The 23,940-nt window shown below is 43.3% G+C and overlaps 1 protein-coding gene across 3 annotated transcripts in view; it reads right to left on the bottom strand.

Annotated features, from left to right (window-relative positions):
• The window catches only part of MYL3 (myosin, light chain 3, alkali; ventricular, skeletal, slow), a 38,941-nt gene that overhangs the window by 1,277 nt on the left and 13,724 nt on the right, over window positions 1–23,940 (bottom strand). For all 3 annotated transcript variants that reach the window (XM_009333268.1, XM_009333269.1, XM_009333270.1), the window contains exons 2-6: window positions 14,796–14,823; window positions 9,528–9,677; window positions 7,469–7,642; window positions 4,689–4,766; window positions 3,102–3,137 (exon numbers count right to left, since the gene is read on the bottom strand). In XM_009333268.1, the coding sequence (XP_009331543.1) occupies window positions 3,109–3,137; window positions 4,689–4,766; window positions 7,469–7,642; window positions 9,528–9,677; window positions 14,796–14,823 (459 nt within the window). In that variant the 3' untranslated portion in view covers window positions 3,102–3,108. The remainder of the gene's footprint in view (window positions 1–3,101; window positions 3,138–4,688; window positions 4,767–7,468; window positions 7,643–9,527; window positions 9,678–14,795; window positions 14,824–23,940) is intronic.

The raw sequence follows: 23,940 nt of genomic DNA, 5'->3' as shown, positions 1-23,940 counted from the left end.
TTCAGGCAGGATTCTGTTCCTGAACCATAAGCTTCTGATGCGATTTGAGAGACCCAAGGCATTCAGAACATTCCCATACAGATGGCAAATATGACATAGTGTTCGTGGGAGATTTGTCCCTCTCAACATTGGCAGCTGGACTCACTGCATCTATGGCCCTTCTTCAGATGAGATGAATCACTCTGCATGCTCCATCTAACTGGACCTCCTTTAGGTCTGGAAACAGAAATACCCTGCTTTCCTGTAGACCCTTACTTGTAGGCATCTTAATCTGATGGGAGCCGAGGAAGACTATGTCAGCCGGTCAAATACTGATGACATATTCTAGGATTTCACCTACAGTCACATGAGTTCAAGCCACAGGGCTCAATTCACTTCCCCACACCTCAGCACCTAGAGCCACTTGAGAAGTCCTAAAGTACCCTGCCTGGCTGCCAACTGCCAGAAAGCACTAGTCTGCCATGGGCTCTGCATCCCACCTGTGAGGCCATGGATATATGAAACACTTGGAGCATCTCAAACAACACCATGAGCCTACATGTGGGACACCGAATTGAGCCTCTGTGTACACACTATGGACTGTCCCTCCAGCTGTACTGCTCTACTACTTGAGCTTATACATTTAAACAGGGTGGTTTTGTAACACAAGATTTATGCTAAAGAAGTAGGTATCTGAACAATTCTGACAACATCCAACTTGCTCCCAAAGATGTTCTTTCCCAGCATTTTGGGCTGTTTGATTAGCCCCCACGAATGGATATGCACCCAAGAGCTAGGCCATGAGATAAGGTTGACTCTGCTCATCACACATTCAGTCACATGGCAGGGAGACAGCTGTGTGCATTGCCTTCTCAGGGGGTCCACGTAGTCCGCTGCACATATCCCACAGCCCTGCTCCACACTGCAGTCGTCATTGGACCACAAGTAGGGTATAGTGCTTTCTAGCTATGTCAGAAAGCTTAATGTGTCCTGCTGCCCATGTCTTTCCCACTGAATAGTGTAAGGAGTGGATGTGTAGCCAATCTGGGACTGTTTTCTACAGCAATGTCTACTGTGAAGGAAGACTAGTTGGCTATAATCCTGCAGAACACTTGACCTGGGGGGGGCTGAAAAAAACAGTGGAAGAGTCACTAATTGAAGAGGTAATTGGTTACTCTGTGTTATAAATAGTACGTAGCACCTGGGGACAAGCCAGTGGAGAGTCTGTATATAAGAAAAGTCAATACAGAGCAGTCACAACAACTATGCTCAGAAAATAAAGAAACAGAAAAGGAAAGACACAGTTCAGTTCTTACATTGGGATCCAGCTCTAGCTTTCCTCCAGCATATGGGAATGGCCAAGAAACACGACCCACTACTTTATTTTTTGACTCAGATCCAGATTCCCATTGAGTTCAAATCCAGTGTTTTGGGATTTGTTTGTTATGTGCTCTATGGCAAAGGGCCATCACCGCTTCAAGGGTAAATACTGCATTTGTCTTTCCTTAAACATGTCAACAGCAACACAGCAGGGAGTGGAAGATGCCACCCTTGAATGACACCCATCAGTGGCACATTGGTTCTCTGTGAGTCAGGAGCTCTCAGCTCCCTTTCCAAACCCATCATGAGCAAAGACACTCTTGCTGGCCCCTATGCTGCAGCTCCCAGCCCTGTGGCAGCTTTACAGCTTACCACTGCTCACTTGTCTTCTTCGGTGGCTGATGTCGCTTTAGGTGACTGGAAAGACTTTTGGCATTGGAATTTCCCATGGGAATTTCCCATGGCAGTGGGTTTAGGATAGGATTAAGTATTGAAAACATCTCTAAACAACAAGTAAGGATAACGATAGCTATGGGATTACCCACTATGGCTGTGGGCCAGTCCAGATCTTTGGAATCGGAAACTGGGAGCCAGTGTTGGAAAATTGAGTGTATGTTCAGAGAAGATAAATACCTTTAAGAAAGAAAACTGGACCATAATAAGAAAAGAAACCCAGTCATCTTTTTTAGACAGTTTCTATTTTGTTCAATTATGTTTTGGAACGAAAGTCCCAAAAACCTGGATGTGACTCCTACTTAACTCCCTCCCTGGGGTGTCAGTGAACATAATCAAAAGTCACCATACAACAGACAGGTCTTGGTGGGCTGGGATAATGTCAGCTCCAAAAACAAAACAAAGCCAGGCCTGGTCAGGACACAGTAGAAAAATAAACCAAAGCAGAAGAAAAAACAAACAAACAAACAAAAAAACAAAACCCAAACAAACCCCAAAACAACGAAAACAAATCTGAAAGAAGCCACTGTTTTTCCCAGTTTATCAGATACTTTGCAGAATAGATGGAGTTGGTTAACCCTCAGGTCAGACCTTCCCTAAGAGCTGAACAGAGATAAATAATGGTGAATGCCAGTTGAAAACAGTGGGCACTTTTTCCAGGAATACAAAAATAAACGATGACCAGGAAATACTGGAAATAAAATCCAGCTCATTTGCAATGGCGAGACAGAGATACCCTTAATGGTACTGTGGTTTGGAGAACACTACTGAATAAAGCCAGAAGATGTGCTGGACAAAGCTCACGTCTTTTCCTGGAAAACCAACCCATTTGCCAGGAGATGTTGGGAGCCAGATTTACGGAAGGCAAATAATTATCCTCCTAGTGTAGGTTCAGCGACATAAGCATGCATTACTCCTTCTTATCTACTTTTCCTTATATTCTTTGCCCACTCTTTCTCTAGTCAGCTCAGTTCTATCCCTTTGCCTTTTTAGAAGTCTAGGAGCAGGGACTTGTAAGTGGACATGAAAAATATGCATCCTTTGAAGTTTCCAGTCAATCATAAAGGAATGAGCACTGATTCTTTGGAAACCAAATTCTTTTAAGATATATTATGTTGGATTTCTAAAATAAAGGTGTCCAAATTTACCAGACAACTGCAGAAAGGTCACTGATTTTCTGTGCACTTGGTAGGATGAAGATAACATTTTACTCATTCTTGTCCTACTTCCTCATACAGTAAGCTGAAAATATTCACTCTCTTTGATTAATTACTTACATATTCTTCAAGCCTATCTCAGTTGCCAGAACCAAAATAATAGGATATGCAAGGAGGACAGAAGAGACTCACCTGGCGTTCAGTTAGCCATGATATGTTTCACAAAAGCTAGAAGCAAAAGAAAGATAAGGGTCATTTATCAATTTCCTTTCACTGAACTCAGTAGCGTCCTGGGTATCTCAGCTTGGTTGTTATTTAAATTCACCCTTCTTGCTTCCTCTGATGCAATGAAGACCACCTTCATTGCAATAACCTGAACTGGTCTAAAATTTGGAAAACCACCACTTTGTAAATAAGACTCCAGATACCAGGTGCTAAATGCTTTGTAAGTCCTTGAGATAATATACATACAGTGCAGTGTAGCCAGCAGCCCAGGTAGCCAGTGGAAATGAACACTTATATTAGTCAATCCATAGCTTGCTTAATCCCTTACCCCTGGCTGCCATATGGAACTGGCTTTCCAAAATATACAGCCATGAGAAACTCTGGGTCCTCAACTTGCAAGGCTTTCAAGACTTTAGCACGTTTGTACTAAGTCAGGGGGCACCGAAGATGCCTTGAGTTAACGACCAGAATCCACAGCAGCTCACCAAGTCAGGTATCATGACTATATCTCTCCAGTGAACTCAGGTTTACAAACAAAAAAGGTATTTCAAAGTCAAATTAAGCTTTTGTTTCAAAAAGGTTTGGGTTCCATTTTTCTTCATTTAAAAAGACATTCATTATATATAAATTTGAAATTCAAAAGGAAAAGGAAAAATACATTTTGCAGTAAGGAAATATTTTTTCCTTCCCAATATTCCCCCCTTGCTATGAATTTCTCTGAATTCAGCATAAGTTCATAAGTCATTTGGGTAGGCTAAATCTACAGATTTCTACCAATAAAATACTCATAAGAAATGTTTCCCTGAGCTCAAATCACTGGTATAACATTTGTAAGTAGAAGGAGACCACCAACCCAAATATTCATAAAAGGCTCAGTGAATATGACAGACAGCTAAATCACCAAGATGAACAATCGTCAGTCACCAGTTAACCTTAAGAAGGACTCAGCTGTGTACGATGACATGTGTTCATGGTCCTTATTAGAATATTGTGGTTTTATTGAACAGCCTGAAGCATGTAGGCTTGCAAGATGCAGGAGAGAACCATGGTCCACTTACTCATGACCAAATCCTTTTATTCTGGCTTTCTACAATAGCAGTGAAATAAAATGGAAGGTCTTTGGAAGGTCTTGTAGGATTCTTAGGACACCAAAGAGGATGGTAAGGATAACAGTTTTTGCTGAGGTTTTGAAGGTCATTTTCTGTAAAGAAGTCTCAAAAGGGATGTGTATGTCTTTTTGAGAGGACAAGGAACTCTGGGAACAGGTAGAAAAAATAATGCAATTTGGTTTTTTTTTAAAGGCAAACAAAATAAGAATATACAGCCTCACGTCCTGAAAGGGCCACGGCCATTCAGCTACGGAAAATACAAGTAAGCTTCAACAGATAGGGTATATAGGGTGAATTATAGAACCTGAACTGGTCTAAAATTTGGAAAACCACACATCCTGATCTTTGGGCGTCAGATCTTCCATGGGTTTGAACTTTCTCAGGATAATTGCAACAAAACCTTCAAGCACACGACCACTGCTCAGACCGGAGTGGTCATACCTACCTTCGTAGTTGATACAGCCATTGGCATCTTCCTGACCAGCCATTAGCTTATCAACTTCCTCTTCAGTCAACCTCTCACCTGGGTGGAAAGCAAAATGCTTGTTTAGTACCTGAACCCTTTTTAAAGAATTTACAAAGCACAGTTCAAAGAATCCAAGAATAAAAAAGAGAGTGAGAGAGGAGAGGGGGAGATTTTTTCTTTAGTTTAATTTGTGTTGTTGACTGCTAAGAAAGCTACTTCTGGACTTGCAAACTGAGAAAATTTGATCTGAAAACCAGAAAGACAGAATAAATATGGAAACCCACATGATATTATGTTCACATACTCATTCTTCTAAGAATAAGCTTTCTCTAAGTGCCAAATCTTGAAGGCTTTAGTCACTTTTTAACCAAGTCCTCATTAAGTAAACTCTTAGTAGAGTCACCATCTAGTTTGCCTCTGAGTTTGAGGTTCAGGAAGATTCCAAGATCAAACTTAGGATCTCTGATTTGGATCAGTGATCCATTCCATTTAATTTAATTATCTAAATATTAGATGCCTATTCGCCTGTAAGACTTCATTCTGGTTAAGCAGAGATCAACCCAATCCATCTCCTTATTCTGATCTTAGGCACTGATTTTAGGATGAGAGCAAATGAGTTCCAGAAATGTAAGGGAAAAATTTAAGGAGAATTTCACAGAATCATAGAATCATTTAGGTAGGAAAAGACCTTTACGGTCATCAAGTCCAACCGTTAACCTAGCACTGCCAAGTCCACCATTAAACTGTGTCCCTAAGCGCCATGTCTACACATGTTTTAAATACCTCCAGGGATGGTGACTCCACCACTTCCCTGGGAAGCCTGTTCCAAGGTTTAACCACTCTTTCAGTAAAGACATTTTTCCTCACGTCCAATCTAAACCTCCCCTGGCACAACTTGAGGCCGTTTCCTCTTGTCCTGTCACTTGTTACTTGGGAGAAGAGACCGACCCCCCCCTCGCTACAACCTCCTGTCAGGTGGCTGTAGAGAGCGATGAGGTCTCCCCTCAGCCTCCTTTTCCCCGGGCTGAACAACCCCAGCTCCCTCAGCCGCTCCTCATCACACTTGTTCTCCAGACCCCTCACCAGCCTCGTTGCCCTTCTCTGGACACGCTCCAGCACCTCGACGTCCTTCTTGTCGTGAGGGGCCCAAAACTGAACACAGTGTTCGAGGTGCGGCCTCACCAGGGCCGAGTACAGGGGCACTATCACTTCCCTGCTCCTGCTGGCCACACTATTTCTGATACAGGCCAGGATGCTATTGGCCTTCTTGGCCATCTGAAATCATAGAAATTAAAATAAAATAAAATAAAATGTATTGGGTGTGCCCTGCTACTCATGTTGTTCCACTTTTCCATCACTGAGTTCTGGCACACATGAACAAGTCCTCATCTGATGTGAACCTGGGAAAATTCAAGCAATTTTTTGAAAACTGAACAGAAAAGCATGCTAATTTACAGAATCTTTGGCTGTGCTTAGGATTTGACCAGTATTTAGAGATGCCACTCTAAACAGAACTGTTAATTCTTAAGATTGAAATACTTCCTATCGGTACTTCAAAATCAGATGTTGCCACATTGTTCTGGGTTACTGGAAATGGAAAGGTAAGTACAAAAGTATTTCTTGTAGGACTGTGAAACTCACAAAACTGCACAGAGTGTTTTCTTTGTCCCAGGTAAGGTTAGATAGGGCAACAATCCTGACCGTGTGAGGGTTTTTTTGTCATGACTGAATTTGGTCCCCAAACCCATCCGATAGCATCAGTGATAAAAAGGAAAATAGCATTGCTTTCTTTTCTTATTCCCTGTGTCATTAATAGACATGGATGTGTCATTGAATGAAAACCCCTGGGCATAAACGGTTTGGCTTTTTGAATTGATATCCCAGGTCAAAACCCATCATTGGAATCCTTTGGTCTAAATCAGATCTCTTTTGTAAAGGCTCATCCTTTTTTAAAATAGTGGACAAACACTAGATCTTGAGAAATGCTTACTGGATTCAGATGACAACATGTCAGTGCTTTCTAATCCAAATTGGAAACCTGTCATTAAGTTACCGCCATATTTTCTGTCCTGCACTCATTCTGTTGTCATCACCCTCTGTGAAAAACAGCTTCTGAAGTGAAAATTTGAGAGGACGGAGAAATATTGATCCTTATTTTAAAAACAGAAGCTTTCCATTTCAGAGACACTTCTGTTAAACAAATGACTGATAAAAAAGCACTTCATCTTAAAACTTTTCTTGAAGGTACAGAAAATGGAGACAAATATTGAAGGAATAGGTGGGGGTTCCAATGTTTGGGTAATTTTATGGTGATAGAAATATAATATATATTGGAGAAATAAAACACTAGAGGAAGGAAGGAAGGAAGGAAGGAAGGAAGGAAGGAAGGAAGGAAGGAAGGAAGGAAGGAAGGAAGGAAGGAAGGAAGGAAGGAAGGAAGGAAGGAAGGAAGGAAGGAAGGAAGGAAGGAAGGAAGGAAGGAAGGAAGGAAGGAAGGAAGGAAGGAAGGAAGGAAGGAAGGAAGGAAGGAAGGAAGGAAGGAAGGAAGGAAGGAAGGAAGGAAGGACGGACAAATATTTGAGCTGTAGGTCAGTGATTTTTAGTTTCATTATTAAAGAACTTTTTTTGGTCTTTACTGCTGAGGACAATGAGGCGGAAGTCTTGCTCAGTCATTGTCGCCATAAAGGTTACCCAGAATGATACAAGCTGTATGGGAAAGACCTCAGTGATGAAACTGCCTGAGGAAAGGTTCACCTTACCCAGCGTAGCCAAAACATGGCGGAGTTCAGCCCCCATCACCGTTCCATTTCCCTCCTTGTCGAACACGCGCAGACCCTCCACAAAGTCCTCGTAGGTGCCTGTGTCTTTCGTCTTGGCAATATGCTGGAGCATGGGCAGGAAGGTCTCAAAGTCGATCATCTTGGAGTTCATTTCTACAAAGACACAGGTGGAAATGAAAGTTTTGGTGGATTCTGGGAGAGTTGAGGACTAATCATGGGGCATCCGCCATGGGTAGGTGGTGAGGGTAGAAGAACTGTGGCAATAAACACCAGGTAAAGGGAAGGAAAGAGCATGGAAATATCATAAGTACAGGTGGAAGAATGGATAGAGTGGGAAAGAGGCCTGGCAAAGTGAGAAACATGAGGTTTTGGTATATAGATAGATGGATGGATGGATAGATAGATAGATAGATAGATAGACAGACAGACAGATAGATAGATAGATAGATAGACAGACAGACAGATAGATAGATAGATAGATAGACAGACAGACAGATAGATAGATAGATAGATAGATAGATAGACAGACAGACAGATAGATAGATAGATAGATAGACAGACAGACAGATAGATAGATAGATAGATAGATAGACAGACAGACAGATAGATAGATAGATAGATAGATAGACAGACAGACAGATAGATAGATAGATAGATAGACAGACAGACAGATAGATAGATAGATAGATAGACAGACAGACAGATAGATAGATAGATAGATAGACAGACAGACAGATAGATAGATAGATAGATAGACAGACAGACAGATAGATAGATAGATAGATAGACAGACAGACAGATAGATAGATAGATAGATAGACAGACAGACAGATAGATAGATAGATAGATAGATAGATAGACAGACAGACAGATAGATAGATAGATAGATAGATAGACAGACAGACAGATAGATAGATAGATAGATAGATAGATAGATAGATAGATAGATAGACAGACAGACAGATAGATAGATAGATAGATAGACAGACAGACAGATAGATAGATAGATAGATAGACAGACAGACAGATAGATAGATAGATAGATAGACAGACAGACAGATAGATAGATAGATAGATAGACAGACAGACAGATAGATAGATAGATAGATAGATAGATTGATAGATAAATAGATATGTCCTAGTATCTGACATATGCAAACATCAAGGAAAGAAAATACTGTTAGACTTCCAAGACTGTTTCATGCAACATTAAAGCATGAAACTAAGCAGAAGACAGTAAGAAGACAGCATTCATTGCCAATATGAAATCACCTTTGCTTTGCAGCCCTGTAACGCAGAGCTGTTTAAAATCATACTGGGAGAGGAACTTCAAAGCAAATAGGCAGGACCAGGGCTGTGTATCCCTTTTTCCTGATTTTTTGCCTTTCAAGAGCATCAGAGGGCATTTTGTTCCCATATGACTCCTTGTCCCACCTGCCACTGTGTCATTGCCCTATCCTGACATATCATAGTTGTTGAATGAGGACCTAATTGTCAGTTCCACCTCAGTGGAAGGAAAGGACAGAGAAATAATTTAGAAAATGTCTGAATGTACATATGGTCTGGGAAAGATTTCCTTTGTTCTGAAGAGATATCCAGAGTATGGTGAATGTTGAAGGGAGATATTACTACAATCATTACAGACCCTCTAATATATATTTTTGTAGAACAAGCTATCTACTCACATTCAGTCTACCCCTTTGTTTCTTTGGATGTCTGCACATTGTCTGCATTTTTAGTAAACACAAGTGAATGCCTGTCATTAAAGCAATTTTAAAAGGCAAAAACTTGTTATTGTAAAACACATTGATGCACAGGGCCATTAAATGTATTTGTTCTCCTAAATTTGAGACAATTATAATGACTGCAAGATCATTTTTTTCCTCATTTACTTTTCTGCTAGCAATTTGCAAAGGCTATTCCATAGGCTTTGTTATTTCACAATTAATCTTTCCATCAGAAAATGGAGATCTCATCTGCTTCACGAATGATTCTTGGAGTGATCTTTTTCAAAACAAACACAGAGGAGGACACCAACCTTCCGGTTTGGGTCTGCCAAGCACTTTCATGACCTCAGCCTGGGTTGGATTCTGCCCCAAAGCTCTCAAGACATCTCCACATTGTGCGTATGTGATTTTCATCTCAGATTTGGGAGTCCGGTCGAAGAGTGAGAACGCTTCTTTAAATTCTGGGAAAACAAAAAGATAAAAAGAAATGCGTGCCATGCTCCCTCAGATAAAGTCAAAGCAAGCCTAGACCTTCCCCCTAACTCTGCCTGACCCTTTTATTTTGCAGTTTGGGAACAAGCTTGATGAGTTTTGTTGTTGCTGTTATCTGCAATGTTTGTGTTCCTCCTCCCCTGCATTTTCCGGTTCAATCAGGGAATAGAATCGGAGAGGTCAAATGCTCTTAGCATGGTATTTCCGTCTCAGCTAACATCGGGAAGTGCAGAATACCTTATAGAAATGGTTGGCCTTGAGAGCTCTCCAGCTCATCAGGAGCGCTCAGGATGGCACAGATTCAATAGCAGTTCTGCTCATTAGCTAACTGAATATTGTATTCGGCATTATACACTTAGAGAGCACTGACACAGCCCACTGAGATAAAGGAGCACCTCTATTAGGAGGTAACAAGATATGCCGTGATAACCAACTGGAATAATCACACAAGAAGCAGTCTATTGGTGGGGGAGGGTGACCATGTGTAGAAAACCTTATAATTGATGAATTGTTGTATTTAACAATGTCAAGGAGCAAATCTGGAAGAATCCTTTGATTTTTCTTTTTTCTAGTACCCAATCCAATTGCATCTGGAGAGGTCAGGTTTGATATGCCATCAGCTACCGATGCCAGGCCAGACCTCGGGTGTGGAGATGCAATCATTCCCTCCGGTGGTTTCACATCTGCCTGCTTTCCCCTGTGTGCCCATGCAGAGCCCTTTTCCTTGCAAGACAGCCAGCTCCCCTCCACTACATCCTTGTGAACATATCCTCATGTCTTCTCTTTACTTCTGGCTGAAAAGGGAGTCCCTTCGAGCAGCCATACCTTGACATGAGCATTCCCATGGGAGAGGGTCCCTGTCCTACCATTAATTAATGGGGTCAGTGCAGGATCCCAGGGGAGACTTCCCCAGACACACTAGTTACTCAGGTTTGCCTCTCTCTATTGGGGTCGCAGACACATTGCAGAGACAGAGGAGCATCTCAAGGCACAAGCAACATTAATAGTCGTTATTAATAGCTGTTATCCTTTAATGAACACACTGCATAGTGCAAGGTCTACAAGTGATCACAGATATCCCTTTGGCTTTAAAGCTGTGACTCCCTGAATCTGCTCCCTGCCCTGCTGTTACTCGTCTCTATATGCTTCCTTCCTACTCTCCAAACACAGTAAGGCTATTTCTTTTTCCCTAGATCCTGACTCATTCAACCGTTCAGCCATGCACCCTGCATGCCAGATTTTCTCCATCTTTCCCTTCTCAATTCCTTCTCCTCCTCATTATTCGCCCTCCCTCTTTTTTCTTTCTTCTTCTTTGCTTACTTCCCTCTCTCCTTCCTTCTTCCAGTGTTGCTCGGTTTGCCTCTCCTCCTTTCTCCCTCCCTTTTCATTTTTATCATTCCACTCATACCTTACTCATTTCCTTTCTTATCCAACACTTTCAAACAATGATGTGTTTTCTCATTTTGGACTAATTAACACTCCCTTTGTTTTCTTCTTTGCATTCTCCTCTTTGCTCTCTCTTTCTTTCTCTCCCTGCCTCTCTCTCCTGGATCTTTGTCTTTTCTGTCACCGGCCGGAGCCCAGGTCCCATTGGCAGCCCTGACTCCAGCAGAGGGCAATAGTGGATTTTCATGGGCTCCTTGCCGACAGTGGAAGGGGGCCAGAGACCCACTCCCAGCTCTGTCCTTTCCCGGGGGTCTCAGCAGCTGAGGTGGATGAAAAATACACCTACCTCCCTGAGCTACTCATCTGCCTGCCACTTACCTACTCCCTGAGACCAATTGCCTGAGCATCCTTCGCACCACCTCCTAAAGGTTCACGGTTCATCATAATTACTGACAGCTCACATTTCTCTCTCTTTTTTTTTTTCTCTTTCTTTAAATTTAAAATCAGATGTTACTGCCTCTTACCAGAGCATTGGCCTGTGGGTTTGGAAACCCCATTTTGTCAATACACAGAAGCAGCCTTTTTTGTTTGTTTGTTTCATTTGCATTTGCATTTGCTGGCTTAATGCAAATTTCCATCAAAGCAATGAAACCAGCATGGCTATGGTCTCCTTTGTCCTCCTGCTAGCCATTAAACCACCGGCAGGAGCAGAGTATATTTTCATATGCCTAATTGCTACCTAATTCTAATCTTGAATAGCTCATATTCTTCTCCTTTCAGCAATTTAGGGGGCTGAAGAGGCCAGAAATCCAGTTTCATAAATACACATTGCCACGACCAATGAACTTCACTCGCAGTTGAGGCAGGAGGACACGTAAAGATGGCTGTGTTACACATGGCTTCACCCACAGACCATTCTTCTCCTTCTGAGAGCAATATTTTGGGGGCTAACGTAATAATGACTCCTTGGAGGGAAGTAAGTCTGATGCAACAAAGTCTTTTCCTTAGCAAGAGGAAGAGGTTCAGAGTATCCTAGAAGATAGGGCTGGAAAAGGCCTTGAGGTGCTGCATTGTCCATTTCTCCTCCACCACCTCAATTCAGAATCAGCTGCCAGAAAACCAGTTGGGTCAATGGTGATAGACTGACAGCCAGTAATATCTAACACATAGGATGGACTTCCTATTGATCTAGTTTCAGCTGACAAAAGAGGAACCATCTAGTCTCACCGAGACACCTAGGTCCTCATCTGGTCAACAGAGAGAGAGAAAGAGAGGTGATTATTATGCATTAAAGGTCTATTCTTTAAAAAACACATATAAAGGTATGACAGGTGACCTTGACCTCCTGATGACTTCCTGAAAGAGGAAATTTGACAAAATTAACAGTGCAACGCAGAGCTGAAAATGAACTCAGAACAAAACAAATGCAACTGAAACCCAGAAGAAAGGGCGAGCTGGCAATCTTGGAAGCTTGCGAGAGTGAGGAGAGAACAGGAAAGAGAAAACAAATCAAAAAGACATATTAACTTAGAGCTCCTGTAAGTCCCAACTCTTAAGTCATGCCAACAGCCGGTATAACAGCTATAAATCAAGGCAAGTGGTGCTTGCTTTCTAACCTGCGCTTTTAACACAAAATAAAACAGTCTCAAGCACTGGAAAACTGATTGTCCAGTTTGATTTCAAATCAATCCAAGATTGATTTCTTGAACTGGTAGCACACAGTTCTTGGCAAGCTTTTGACATGCGCAAACTAGTACAGAGGACAGCACATGCCAGCAACAATCCAGGGACAACTGTGGACCACGCTGTAGATATAATTCTACACCTGAAGCATGTAAGCTCTACCTAGGAGTAAATATCTATCTAGCAACTATCAATCTGTCTGCCTACTCATCTATGAACATGAGAACCTTCTAAAGGTCCGGGGAAGGAAAGGGGGGAAAAAAAAACCCAAAAAAACCAGAAAAGGTAGGAGGAAAGGAACTGAGGAGCTGGCTGATGAGCAGAGTTTTTCTGCTCAGTCCCCTGGTGATGTTCAGGCCATTAGGCACTCCTTCCAGCAACTCATGGCAGAACCTATGAACCAACTGTGGAATTAACCTTGAGTGGATTTAGTGTTTCTCCCCAGTGCTAGCACACAGTATAACTCTGTTATGCTGCTGTAGCTGACATGGAGGTCTCACAGCCTTCCTCACACAGATGATCTTATCTGCTTCCTGCCCCATGGCTTTCCCTTTGATATTTCAAGGACATCCTATTTCACAAGTCCTGGATTCGCAGCTTTTCTCTGTGTATGCAGTGAGTACAGCTAGACAGAAGGCAACTGTAAGAAGAAAAGAAAGAAGATGCAACTTGCTGTTTCTAGAGATGATGCACATCTGCTCTAGACCTGCTGCCTTTTATGGCAGCCCTGGGGTTGCTCCGAATTTGTCATTTCCTAGCCATTCCAATGGGCTGATGGCCAGACAAGCATCCCGTTTTTTTCGGAATAGGTCTCTTCCCATTCTCTGCTATAGCCTCTAGAGCTAGTTCTCCTCGGGGAGAGACAAAACAAGGCATAGAAACTGGGTGGGTCCTATCCAATCCCCAAAACATCAGCTGATGAGAGATCCAGCTGTTGTGTGCTGCTGGAATAGTTCAAAAGTTTGTGGCTCAGGATTGTGCCTCTCCTACGGTTCTCCCATGACTTTGGGACTAGAAGAGGGGCAGGTTTCCAGAAATTGACAGTTGCCTGCAATCGTGAGTTACTTTTGATCTGTTGTTAGAAAATAGAAACTAAAGCCATTAAGGGGGGGCTTGACAATCCCAAGGTAATGTTGGAAGTCTGTGGCAAAGGCTCAGTCTCTAAGATATTATGGCATTTGGTTCCAGTTCAGAAAATCCTTCCTTCTGTATCTCTCCTCTCTGAATCAGCCTGACTGGATAGCCTGTGATTTTTATTTTTTTTTTTTAATCTGCTCTAATTAACACATTTTCTGATACCATCTTTCATAGGCTCTACCAAGTTCTGCCAAGTGTTTAAAGACCAAAGCAAAATGCTGCCAGATGTTTGACTCCATCTATCAATTATCCTTTAAGTAAAAAGCAGGCTGGTAGTTGAGGAAAAAGGGGACAGCTACAGCGGTAGTGGTCCCAGGACTTCATGCATGAGGTTTTAGTATCAGTTTCTTGGGCTGGGACAAAGGTTTCAGAAACGAATGCTGAAGTTTTGGTTTGAAAGAAAACAAACACGATCGCTATCATTATTTGCTGGTTTCTGGAGAGTTGTCACAAAACTGTAACACATTAAATTCTGACTGAATACAGGGAAAAGTTCTCAAAAGCAGGGTTGGGAGACTTTCTCTTGGAAGGATTGATATTTTGCTAGTGGGTTTTCTTAAAGAAAGAGCATATACTTGGACTGAGGTTTTGGGGCTGTGGGGTTTTTTATCTCTTTTGGTTTTGCCTCATTGGCAGTGGAGAGCTGATGTTTTCTTTAATGAAATAAGTGCTTACTCTCCATGGTGCATGACTTTCCCCTTTTCCTCTTGACCAACTCAACAGAGGATTTAGAGGAGGGACGGAGCAGGAGCAAAGCCACGAATTGAAGCACAGCCTTCTCAAGGCAGCTCCAATACCACACCCGTGTTCACCCCAGCATGTGCCAGCACCTCCCAGTGACAGTATTTACTGTGCACAGAAGAGAAACGCATCTTCCTCACCTTCAATCTGATCAGGGGTGAATTCAACCTGAAAGAGACAAAGAATAACAGCCAGATAAAAAACAGAAAACTGAGGCAAATAAGAAAAATACTGGTTTAGTCTTTGTCTTATGGTTGTAGGTGTTTCTGAGGTCCATGAAAGAGACTGACTCATAACTCCAAGAGTTTATAGAGCCTGTAGATTCTTGTTCTTTCCTCCTCCACCTTCCCTATTCAGTAGCCCCACCTTTAGGACCTCTGCCCTCACCACAAGGCTGCAGATGCCCTTTGTCCGTTCTGCTGCTCCGGTGTTCCTCCTGCTGTAGTCTCTTTCCCCTACCCCAAATGACTCCCCACTGCTGATGCCCCCTCCAGAGATGATTATGGCAGCACTATGGTAAATCCCAGGCTGCTTCGCTGAAAGAGTTTTATCTGTAGACAGATGGGGATCTACTATCCATAGTCTTTCCCAGCAGAAGAACTAGGGGGTATCAAGTGAAGCTGGCATGAATCAAGCTCAAAGGAAAGTGAAGGAACTGATCCTTTGCTCTTACAGCTGAATTGTGGAAAGCTGGTCACGGGATACTGTGGATGTTCACAGTTACACGTGTGTAAGGGGTCACAGGACCACTTCCTGGAAAAGAAATCCATTTCTGTACGTTACCAAATGTACAGAAATACTTAGCTTAGGAAGTCTCTGCTCGATGTTTAGGGGAGTGTTTCAGGGCGGTTTTTCTCTGTTCTTGTACCTTTTCCTAAAACATCCTCTAATAATCACTGCTCGACTATATTGGACTATATTGGACAACTCACTGGACCTTGCTCTGACTCTGCCATCTGTCTCTTGTTTTCTCATCACTTCATATTTCCTCCTGTTTCCTAAGTTTTAGGGTTGTCCCGCTCCCTATTTTTACATGGCACCGCCCTCTTGCAGCTCTGGACTTCAAAAATGCTCCAAGATGCCAACAGGCTGCTGCTGAGCTCAAATGTGAAAGAAGAAAACACATTGTCAGAACACGAGGTCCAAGCTTCTGAATGAACAGGCACAGGTCAGCAATGTGAATTTACACCTGAATTTACACCTGCCTCTCAGGGAAAACCAACAGGGTGGGTGTCTCTGCTGATGGGGACATTCCTGCAGCGCAGGAAGACTGGCAGATTGCCCTTATGGTGAATACATAAATAAAGAGAAACCATATTTTTATATGCATAAACATACAAATGCAGACATGCAAAGCATACGCTCGGGACAGACCTAACAGTACATGAATACACACCCTTGGAAGCATTCCTCTGTGGACATATATGACCCTTCCCCCCTCCCCAACACATGTACAGCCCCATACATTTTGGGTCATATTTTCCTTTTGAAGCTGACCACCTCTCGCTGCTGAGCATCGTATTTTGTTCCTTGGTAGCAAAGCAGCCGAGTGGAACAAAGGCATAGTGAGAACCTCAAACGCAAACTCCCTGTTTGCTTGTTTCGAGGTGAAATTCAAAGTGACACATCCCTTCATCATCTACTTGGGATTTTTGTAGTATTAAAGGGTGGAGCTCTGGTAACTCCCCAGCTCTCCAGCCAGAATGGCTGCGACATGGCAGAGCATGACAACATCAACCTCCTTATTCCACCCAGGGCTCAGAGGACAGCTCCCAGATGCTTTTCTGTCTCCAGATACCCTGAGCGGCACAAGGAGCTCTAACATTCAGAGGACACAATGAGGGTCTGCCCTGTCTACAGGGCAGATACAGACAGCCCAAAACTCATATTTCCTACCAGTGCCCTGCCTATCTCTCCCTACCATAGTGCTTCTGAGCATCTTTTGGCTTAGGAGAAGGAAGAACCAGAAAACAGCTGCTGGACTTGGAAGGCAGGACTCAATGCTAATCCTGCAGTTGTTGAAAATCAGGCCACTATTTTTGTGTCTGCCCTGTTCAATCCTTATCTGAACTAGCTCATTCAGGGCATTACCACTTTGTTTGCAATTTTCAGTCATGATTTACCTTGAATAAAATCCAATTAATAAAATAGTTACCTAAGTTGCAGCCAGGAGGCTGTCTGGAAGGAAGCATTTAAAGAATGCAAGAAAGGACCCCCCAAAAGAATAGCAATGCTCTTCCCTTTCCTAACAAATGGAGGGGTCCAAACACATCTTTGTCATGAAGATTATAATCATCTAGATTGGGTCCTATCCCAAATCCACATACCTTAGTTTAATTAGAAATAAATACCCATCAGGGAACACATTCATACAGGTGTATTGTCAGCAGCAGCTTTATGCCCAGTGTGTCTAATTATATCAAGCTTTGAGAATTTGACTGAAGCTAATTGCATACTGAGTTTATTCAGGCATCAATAGCCAGTGTGGGTGAAATAAGGCCAGAGCTGCTGGCAACTTGTGTTTAAATCACTATGATGGATTGCTTTTGGGGAAGAATTCATCTCAGCTGCACTTAGATGTAGACATCCAGATGTGTCAGTGACCCCACATTTGCTTTATACCAGTAGAAGGGAATGAGCACTTCTAGGGTGTGCTTTGACTTGTTTTAGGTCTGTACTTGGGGAGAGGATGAGTTATGCTCTCCTTTTCACTGAGTGGCTCAATCAGTTCTACAATGACGATAAAAAGAGTGTGGGTAACTAGCACAGATGTAGATGTCCTTTTCTGATCTGATGAGTCCCACGCAGAAAGCATGAGCTAGCCCTTTGGCAGGCTGCAGATCAGGAGAAACTGTGCCAGAGCAAAAAAGGATGACTGCAAATTCCCACAGCTGGATCAAGGGCTGAGTGTGCCTCACCTCTAATCATGGCCCCTATAAAAACACCACCCAGAGCTGGAGGACCATGCATGACAGCTGGCAAGGCAGTGGCAGATGGTTTGACCAGACCCAGGCACGTCTTTCTCTCAGGAAAGCTGCAGAGATGCGTGGGTGGTGGCTGCTGCTATTTTCTCCCCTCTCAGCACATACCACCACGGAGTTGTAAGGAAGGACGAGTCATCATTTACCCGGCCACAAGGTATCACTGAAGATGGATGGAACGAACTCTGGGCTATGTTTAGACTGAAGATGGCTGGGGTTTTTTTTTCCCTCCCCTCTCCCTCAGAACGGTGTGGAGCACACAAAACCAAAACCATCTCCGTGTACCAAGAGCAAGGGTGGGCCTGTCCATGAGGACTGCCCCAGAGAACCCCAGGCAGGAAGGATCCAGAGGACAGGCTGTAAAAATAGGGTCAGGCTAAGCCAAGCAGTGGGCAAATGAGTCCCAATGCATTGCAGCCACAAACAGTGACCCATATCCATGCTCTGAGGCAGCTCTGCGTCTGCCGCTCTAATGCAACGGGCATCCAAGGGAGTGAAAGCCCCCAGTGGTATCTCTGATGCCCAGGCCCACTCCTGTCCCCAAGCACTTCCACCGCTGCACACCAGCATCACCCCACACTTCCCTGATCTTGGTCATTGCCCAACGCTGGAGGCTGCAAAACCTACTCACAGGCTTAAAGTGAACTTGCTTTCCCCGATATGGCTTTACGCTCTCCAGTTCCTTGGAAGTAGACTAGCATGATTTCCCTTGGGGTTTTGTTTGTTTGCTTGTTTGCTTGTTTTAAATATACTGGCACTTCAGAAGAATTGAGTTTCCCCTGGCATGTTTTCTGTTGGCAACTGAGGTTTTAAAGCAAGGACGTTCCTATGAGTGCCAAGCATCCACGGCACCAAGGGTCACAGTGGTGGTATTTGGTACAAATCCATATGAGAGCCAGAGCTACAGACAGCTAATCTCTTTCCACTTGTCTCCTGCCCTGATGTGTGGACTGTGCTGTATGTTCTTTGAAGACACCAGACGTCTGAATTAAAATCTTTCCATAACAAATGGGAAGTGTTTCTCCTGCTGTTTTAGCAATCTTGGCTTTTGGTGACTGGTGGCATCAGCTGTAGCCCTAATGCTACTGTCCTCTTTGCCTAAACAATGGCATTAAGCTGGTTTTGTCCCAGAGACACCAGGAGGGATGCACGCACCCCTTGGTGCTGTTAACGTCATTCACAGCTTCATATCTCAGGGAATTTTTTTATAAACCCATAGTATCTCAATCAAGCACATAACTCTGCATGATAAGTCAGACATAACTAAGTCTGAAGTAAGTCCTATTAATAAAACTGTTACTAACCAGCAGTCGAGAGGTTATCTGGGGGGAAGCATTTAGACAATGCAAGCAAGGAGGCCCCCCAGAGAAGAAACAATATTCTTCTTGTTTCATAGTACACTATGAAAGAATTAGTATTAGGAAAGAATCCTGATACAAAGAGCAAGGCTTTCACTTAGCCATGGCAGGGCTAGTTTTGGAGAAGGAGAAAGGGTTGTTGTTTTTTTTATTGTGCTCTTGGGAAACCTATTTAGGAGGCAGAAATGCAGCAGATGGAAAGAGGCCCAGAAGGCCATCAAGATCAGTATCGCTGTGTTGATGTTACATTTGTATTTCACAAGCATGTGGTTTTTTTCCACTAAAACCTTTTTAAACCTATTAATACACATCATCCCCATCATCCCCTCTCCCATCACTTTCTGCGCAGAGCAATTATGATGTACCTAAACTCCTCCACTGCCCATGGGCAAACCTTGACACATGGTCAAGTCTCATACAGCTGCATCCCTTACTGGTGTTTGATAGTCACTCCTGATCTCTCATCTCCTCTGCCTTCTGAAACTCTCTTGGTACATCTACATTTAGCTCCCAGGGTTGCCCTAAGGACTTTCCTCATTATTTCTGCTCAGCTCATGGTCTGATGGGAGAGAAGGCACAGTACAGTATAGAAACCCAACCATAAAACTCTACTGATAGTCTATGTTTTCAATTTTATGTTTGGTCCCCAATGTTTTCAGTAGAAAAATAATTTCAAGTTGGACTGAAATGACAGGTCATTTTGGAATGACAGAAAATATATTGTTTGGGAGTCAAATAGAGAACTGAATTGTTGACCTTTTACAATACCTAACTATACTGATAATGAAAGTGAAGTGAAAATAGAAATTAACCATTATTTTCAGCTGAATTGGTGAAGTCTTTCATTAAAAAAATACGTATATCAAGATCAAAAAAAGTGAGGCAAAGTCTTTGTCAAGGTCATGCAGAGGATGCTGCTACATAAGGAAATAGCCAAGCACTTTTTTTCTCCAGCCTGCACTCTTTTTCACCAGAAGATGGTTACCTTGAATCTTTCTTTTATCTGGGTTTCCTGAGAGCTGAAAAATTACAGCAGTACCTCACTGCTGCTCCAACTATAACTTCAGCAGACTTTATGGCTTCCAGGTCCCTACTTTATTTTGGAATAAGTCTGGATGAGGTCTGCCATGTTGTGGCTTTTGATTCACCTAGTCCCTCAAGAAGTGTATGCAAAAGCCTCGTGTGAAGGAGCGGTGTCTGGTTTGGGGTTAGGAAGCACCGGTTTGGGTCTCAGAATCACTCCACGGGATGCTCCCAGGTGGCACCAGAGCAGGAGAGGGGGAGGGCTGAGGTAAGTGCATAGCACTAAAGGTTATGGGTTGGTGAAGGATTGTGGAGAGACATGAGATCAGTGGTGCAGCCAGATTGAGAAATAGATTTGGGGAACCCATGAGGTTTCTACCCCAAGGAAAGAAATACAACACAATCCTGAACCTTAATACCTCGGCCTAAATCTGCTCAGCCATACTATTGTGCTCTGAATCCCCACTGAGTGGGGAACCACAGCCTACAGGGCACAGGTTCAGCTTTTCACTTTGCAGGAAGCTTGTCCAAGCACATGGCGACTCAAAGCAGCCTCACCTTTGGTGCTGAAGCTCTGCATCCTCAGCCTGAGCTAGAGTGCTGGGTGGCAGTCTCCTGGCAGTGTTTCGCATCCCCTTGGTTCTTGCCTTCTTGTAAATACCCTCTGGGGTTGAAGGTGACTGTGCTTTTCCAATTCTGGTAGTAGCCTATAAATTGATAGCTCCCTTTCTTGGATGGGGAATGTGTTGCCACAACTTTCCAGAGTACAAAGGGAAATTCCAGAGCCTCAACAGGAGAATGACACAGCCGCTTTGGAGAACTGAGACGGCTTCTGGCAATGGCCAGCACCAGAAATATAAAACACTCTGTAGACTGACTGTTCTCCCTGTAGCAATAAGGTTTTGGATTCTCCGACCATTTATTGACAGCTGGCTTCCCGCCTTCTCTGCAACTCCCCCCTTCACCAGCCTCACCAGCAGATGTTTGTTCAGATGTTTGCATCCATGGAAGAAATTACAAAACCTAAAAAATACCCTCTGTTAAATCCTGGAGGGGATCCTGGGGTGTAAGAGAGGTCAGACGTTGCCTGTGCTGTCTGTTTGAACTCAATAATGGGTCATCAGTTGGGTCTCTAATGGAGAAGACAAGAGCCCCAAGGATACAGCTTGTGAACCACATTGCAACACTTCCTAGGGGCTTCAGGCCCACAAACCTCCTGGTAAGTGGGTGCTAAGAAAGAAAAGGGCCCATCTCTCAATCCACATGCATGGGGACAGGTGGACTCCACCATTCCACGCATAATTATGGGACAGCATTGCACTTGTGCCCCTTGCAATACGATCATCTTAAGATGGAAGGTCTCAAACAGGACAGGGAAATTAGTCACCAGATAATACACTTGGTGGATACGATATGTTGGAAAGTGCCCAGGAAAAGTGAAACACTTCTGTATTTAATTTGGTAAACAGCTTAAGTAAGAAAAAAAGAGACATTATTATTATTATTATTACACTTATTATTTTGACATAAGAGCCTTTCCCTTTGTCTTTCATTTCCAAAATCAAATGTTTTGTCTTGTAAATACTGGCAGCTTTTTTTTTTTTTTATTTTAAATTCAAATATTTTTATATTGAAATGTCATATTTCATGTAAAATTGACTTAAAGAATCCCACTCCCTCACATTAGATCACTCCAAACCCTACCAAAACAATTCTTTTGGGGCTGAACAAATCCATTTCGAATTGCCAAAAAAGAATTTTTGTGGCCTTTTTGTGTGTTGCTGAAACCTTCTCCTGAAAATTCAAGCTGGTTTCTTCTAATATTTTAATTCCCCCACCAAGCCTAAAATAAAACCACCCTTTGCTGAACTAATTTTGCTCTCAGATGACACAGTTGTGTAACTCCTCTAGGTTGCTGATTGACGTGCCAGTCGTGCTAGTAGTGAATGAGACCATATGAGGCATTTCGTTGGCCTAAGTGAAATGAGTTTGATGGGTCTCAGGCAACACGTAGCAGAAAGGCATCTGTAAAGCAAAAAACTCCTGGAAGCAAAGGAGTTGGTTTTGGATGTGGAAGCTGAAGCTCTTGCTCGTATACAGTGAGATCCCCCAAGAAACAAAACACCTTGGCAAAATACCTCCATCAGCAGCACCAGCCACCGTAACCATCTACCGTGCTTTTCTTCCTCCAAGGTCTAGTCTGACAGTGTTTTGCAGCCCAGCGATACACACAAAAGAGCTTCAGTGACCTGAGTAGAAAATATTAAGGTTTTCCCAGACGTAGTCTGCCACAACCCCACACCGTGATGCAAATACCACTTTCTCCCAACTCTGCCCCGAAGGCGTTATTTTCTCCATCATTGGCATTGCAGCCATCACCACCCCATGCCCTCCCAGGGTTGGGATGATGCCAACTGCCAGCCCCCAGCAAATCCAGTCCATCCTCGTGCACTTGCAGCTCTTGCAAAATCAAACAGTAGCTGGACCCCTTTAAAATGTCGCACCCCTTGCCCTGCAACTGTCTTGAAAAAAAAAAACAGGATTAAGCTGCCAAAGAGTCACCGCGATAATGTGCTGGCAATGGGGAGAGCTCTGCTTTGTTAGACGAAGCTGGCAGGCGTAGCGCACATGTCGCTCCCAAAATAATCACACTGTAACCCAGCCCTAGTTTCAAACGGGCCAAAACTTCCCCGTAGAAAATCCACGAGCACAAACTAATCTCTGCCATACTTCGTACTCTGGGGGTTGGTTTTGGTTGGTTTTTTAAATTTTTTTTTTCCAAAGCAGGACGTTATTCATTGTGAGCTGAAAAACAGCGTGCTCTGATCTCGCTATGTAACCGCAGCCGTACTGGATGTTCCTGCCCATCCCCAGCATCACCAGGGAGCTCAAGTCCGAAAAGCTGAGCTCCAGCTGGGAGGTTGGTCAAGAGGATGGAAATTTTAAATCCTGCCCTTTTATCGACATTTCAAATTCCGATGGAAAAAAGAAAGGAGAAACCCTTTCCCTCTCCCTGCCACCACCACGAGTTTTTCCTTTCAGTTCAGCCTGTTGGGGTCCTTTGCTTGATTTAGAGGTTTATTTATTTATGTAGAAAGAAGCCAAATCTGAAATTTCCTACAACCGCAATTGGAGCTGACGTTCCAGAGTTTTGTTTTGGGTTTTTTTCAGTCTGCTTACAACGGTGTCAATGTCCAAAACCTTTTCATATTAACAAGTGCTCTGACCCGTGACGGTTTTCTCCAGGCTTTGCAGCAGAGCCTGCAAGGTGACACTGAAAAACAAGTTTCTCCCGAGACCCACAAGATCTGTGCATGTCCCACAGCCTCAGTCCCCAATGCCCTTTCGCACTCATTACAGCCAGCTCCTGCCATCATACGCAAGGATGTTGGAGGCAGATTCAGGCGCCGTGTTTATAAAGTGCTGTCACCAACCAGCATGGCATTCGATGACATTTCATTTCTGGACAGAGGCGAGTGCTTTTGGGGCTGTGGTGGTTCTTTTTGCAACCATTAAAGCAAAGGGAGAGAACATTTTTACCCCCTGCCAGGCTGTGACTGTTACCTACTAGTCAGCACTAACCACAAACACTGAAAACTTTGAGTTATTTTCCTTACCAACGTTTTATCTTTTTTTTGTCTTTTTTTTTTTCCCTTTGTTTTTTCTTTTTTTTTCCCCAAGCACTCAGCAGTTATTGTCAGGCTGCTTTTAACCATAGCTGGGTTCTCAATGATGCCTTTTTTTATTTCCTTGCTCTCTGTCGCAGTTTTTTTAAGGCTGGGTGGGTTATAAACCGGTTTGTTTTTCTAAGACCATTCACAGGAGCAGACTTCTCGCAGGAGATTTTTCAGCCGCGTCTGCCCGGTGGCTGCGATGTTCCGCTGCTTCCCAGAAAACACAATCGATGGATTGTCACTGTTTCT

Source organism: Pygoscelis adeliae, unplaced genomic scaffold, assembly GCF_000699105.1.
Source record: "Pygoscelis adeliae isolate BGI_AS28 unplaced genomic scaffold, ASM69910v1 Scaffold88, whole genome shotgun sequence".
NCBI classification, from domain to species: domain Eukaryota; kingdom Metazoa; phylum Chordata; class Aves; order Sphenisciformes; family Spheniscidae; genus Pygoscelis; species Pygoscelis adeliae.
This window is presented reverse-complemented; position numbering and strand designations above follow the sequence as displayed.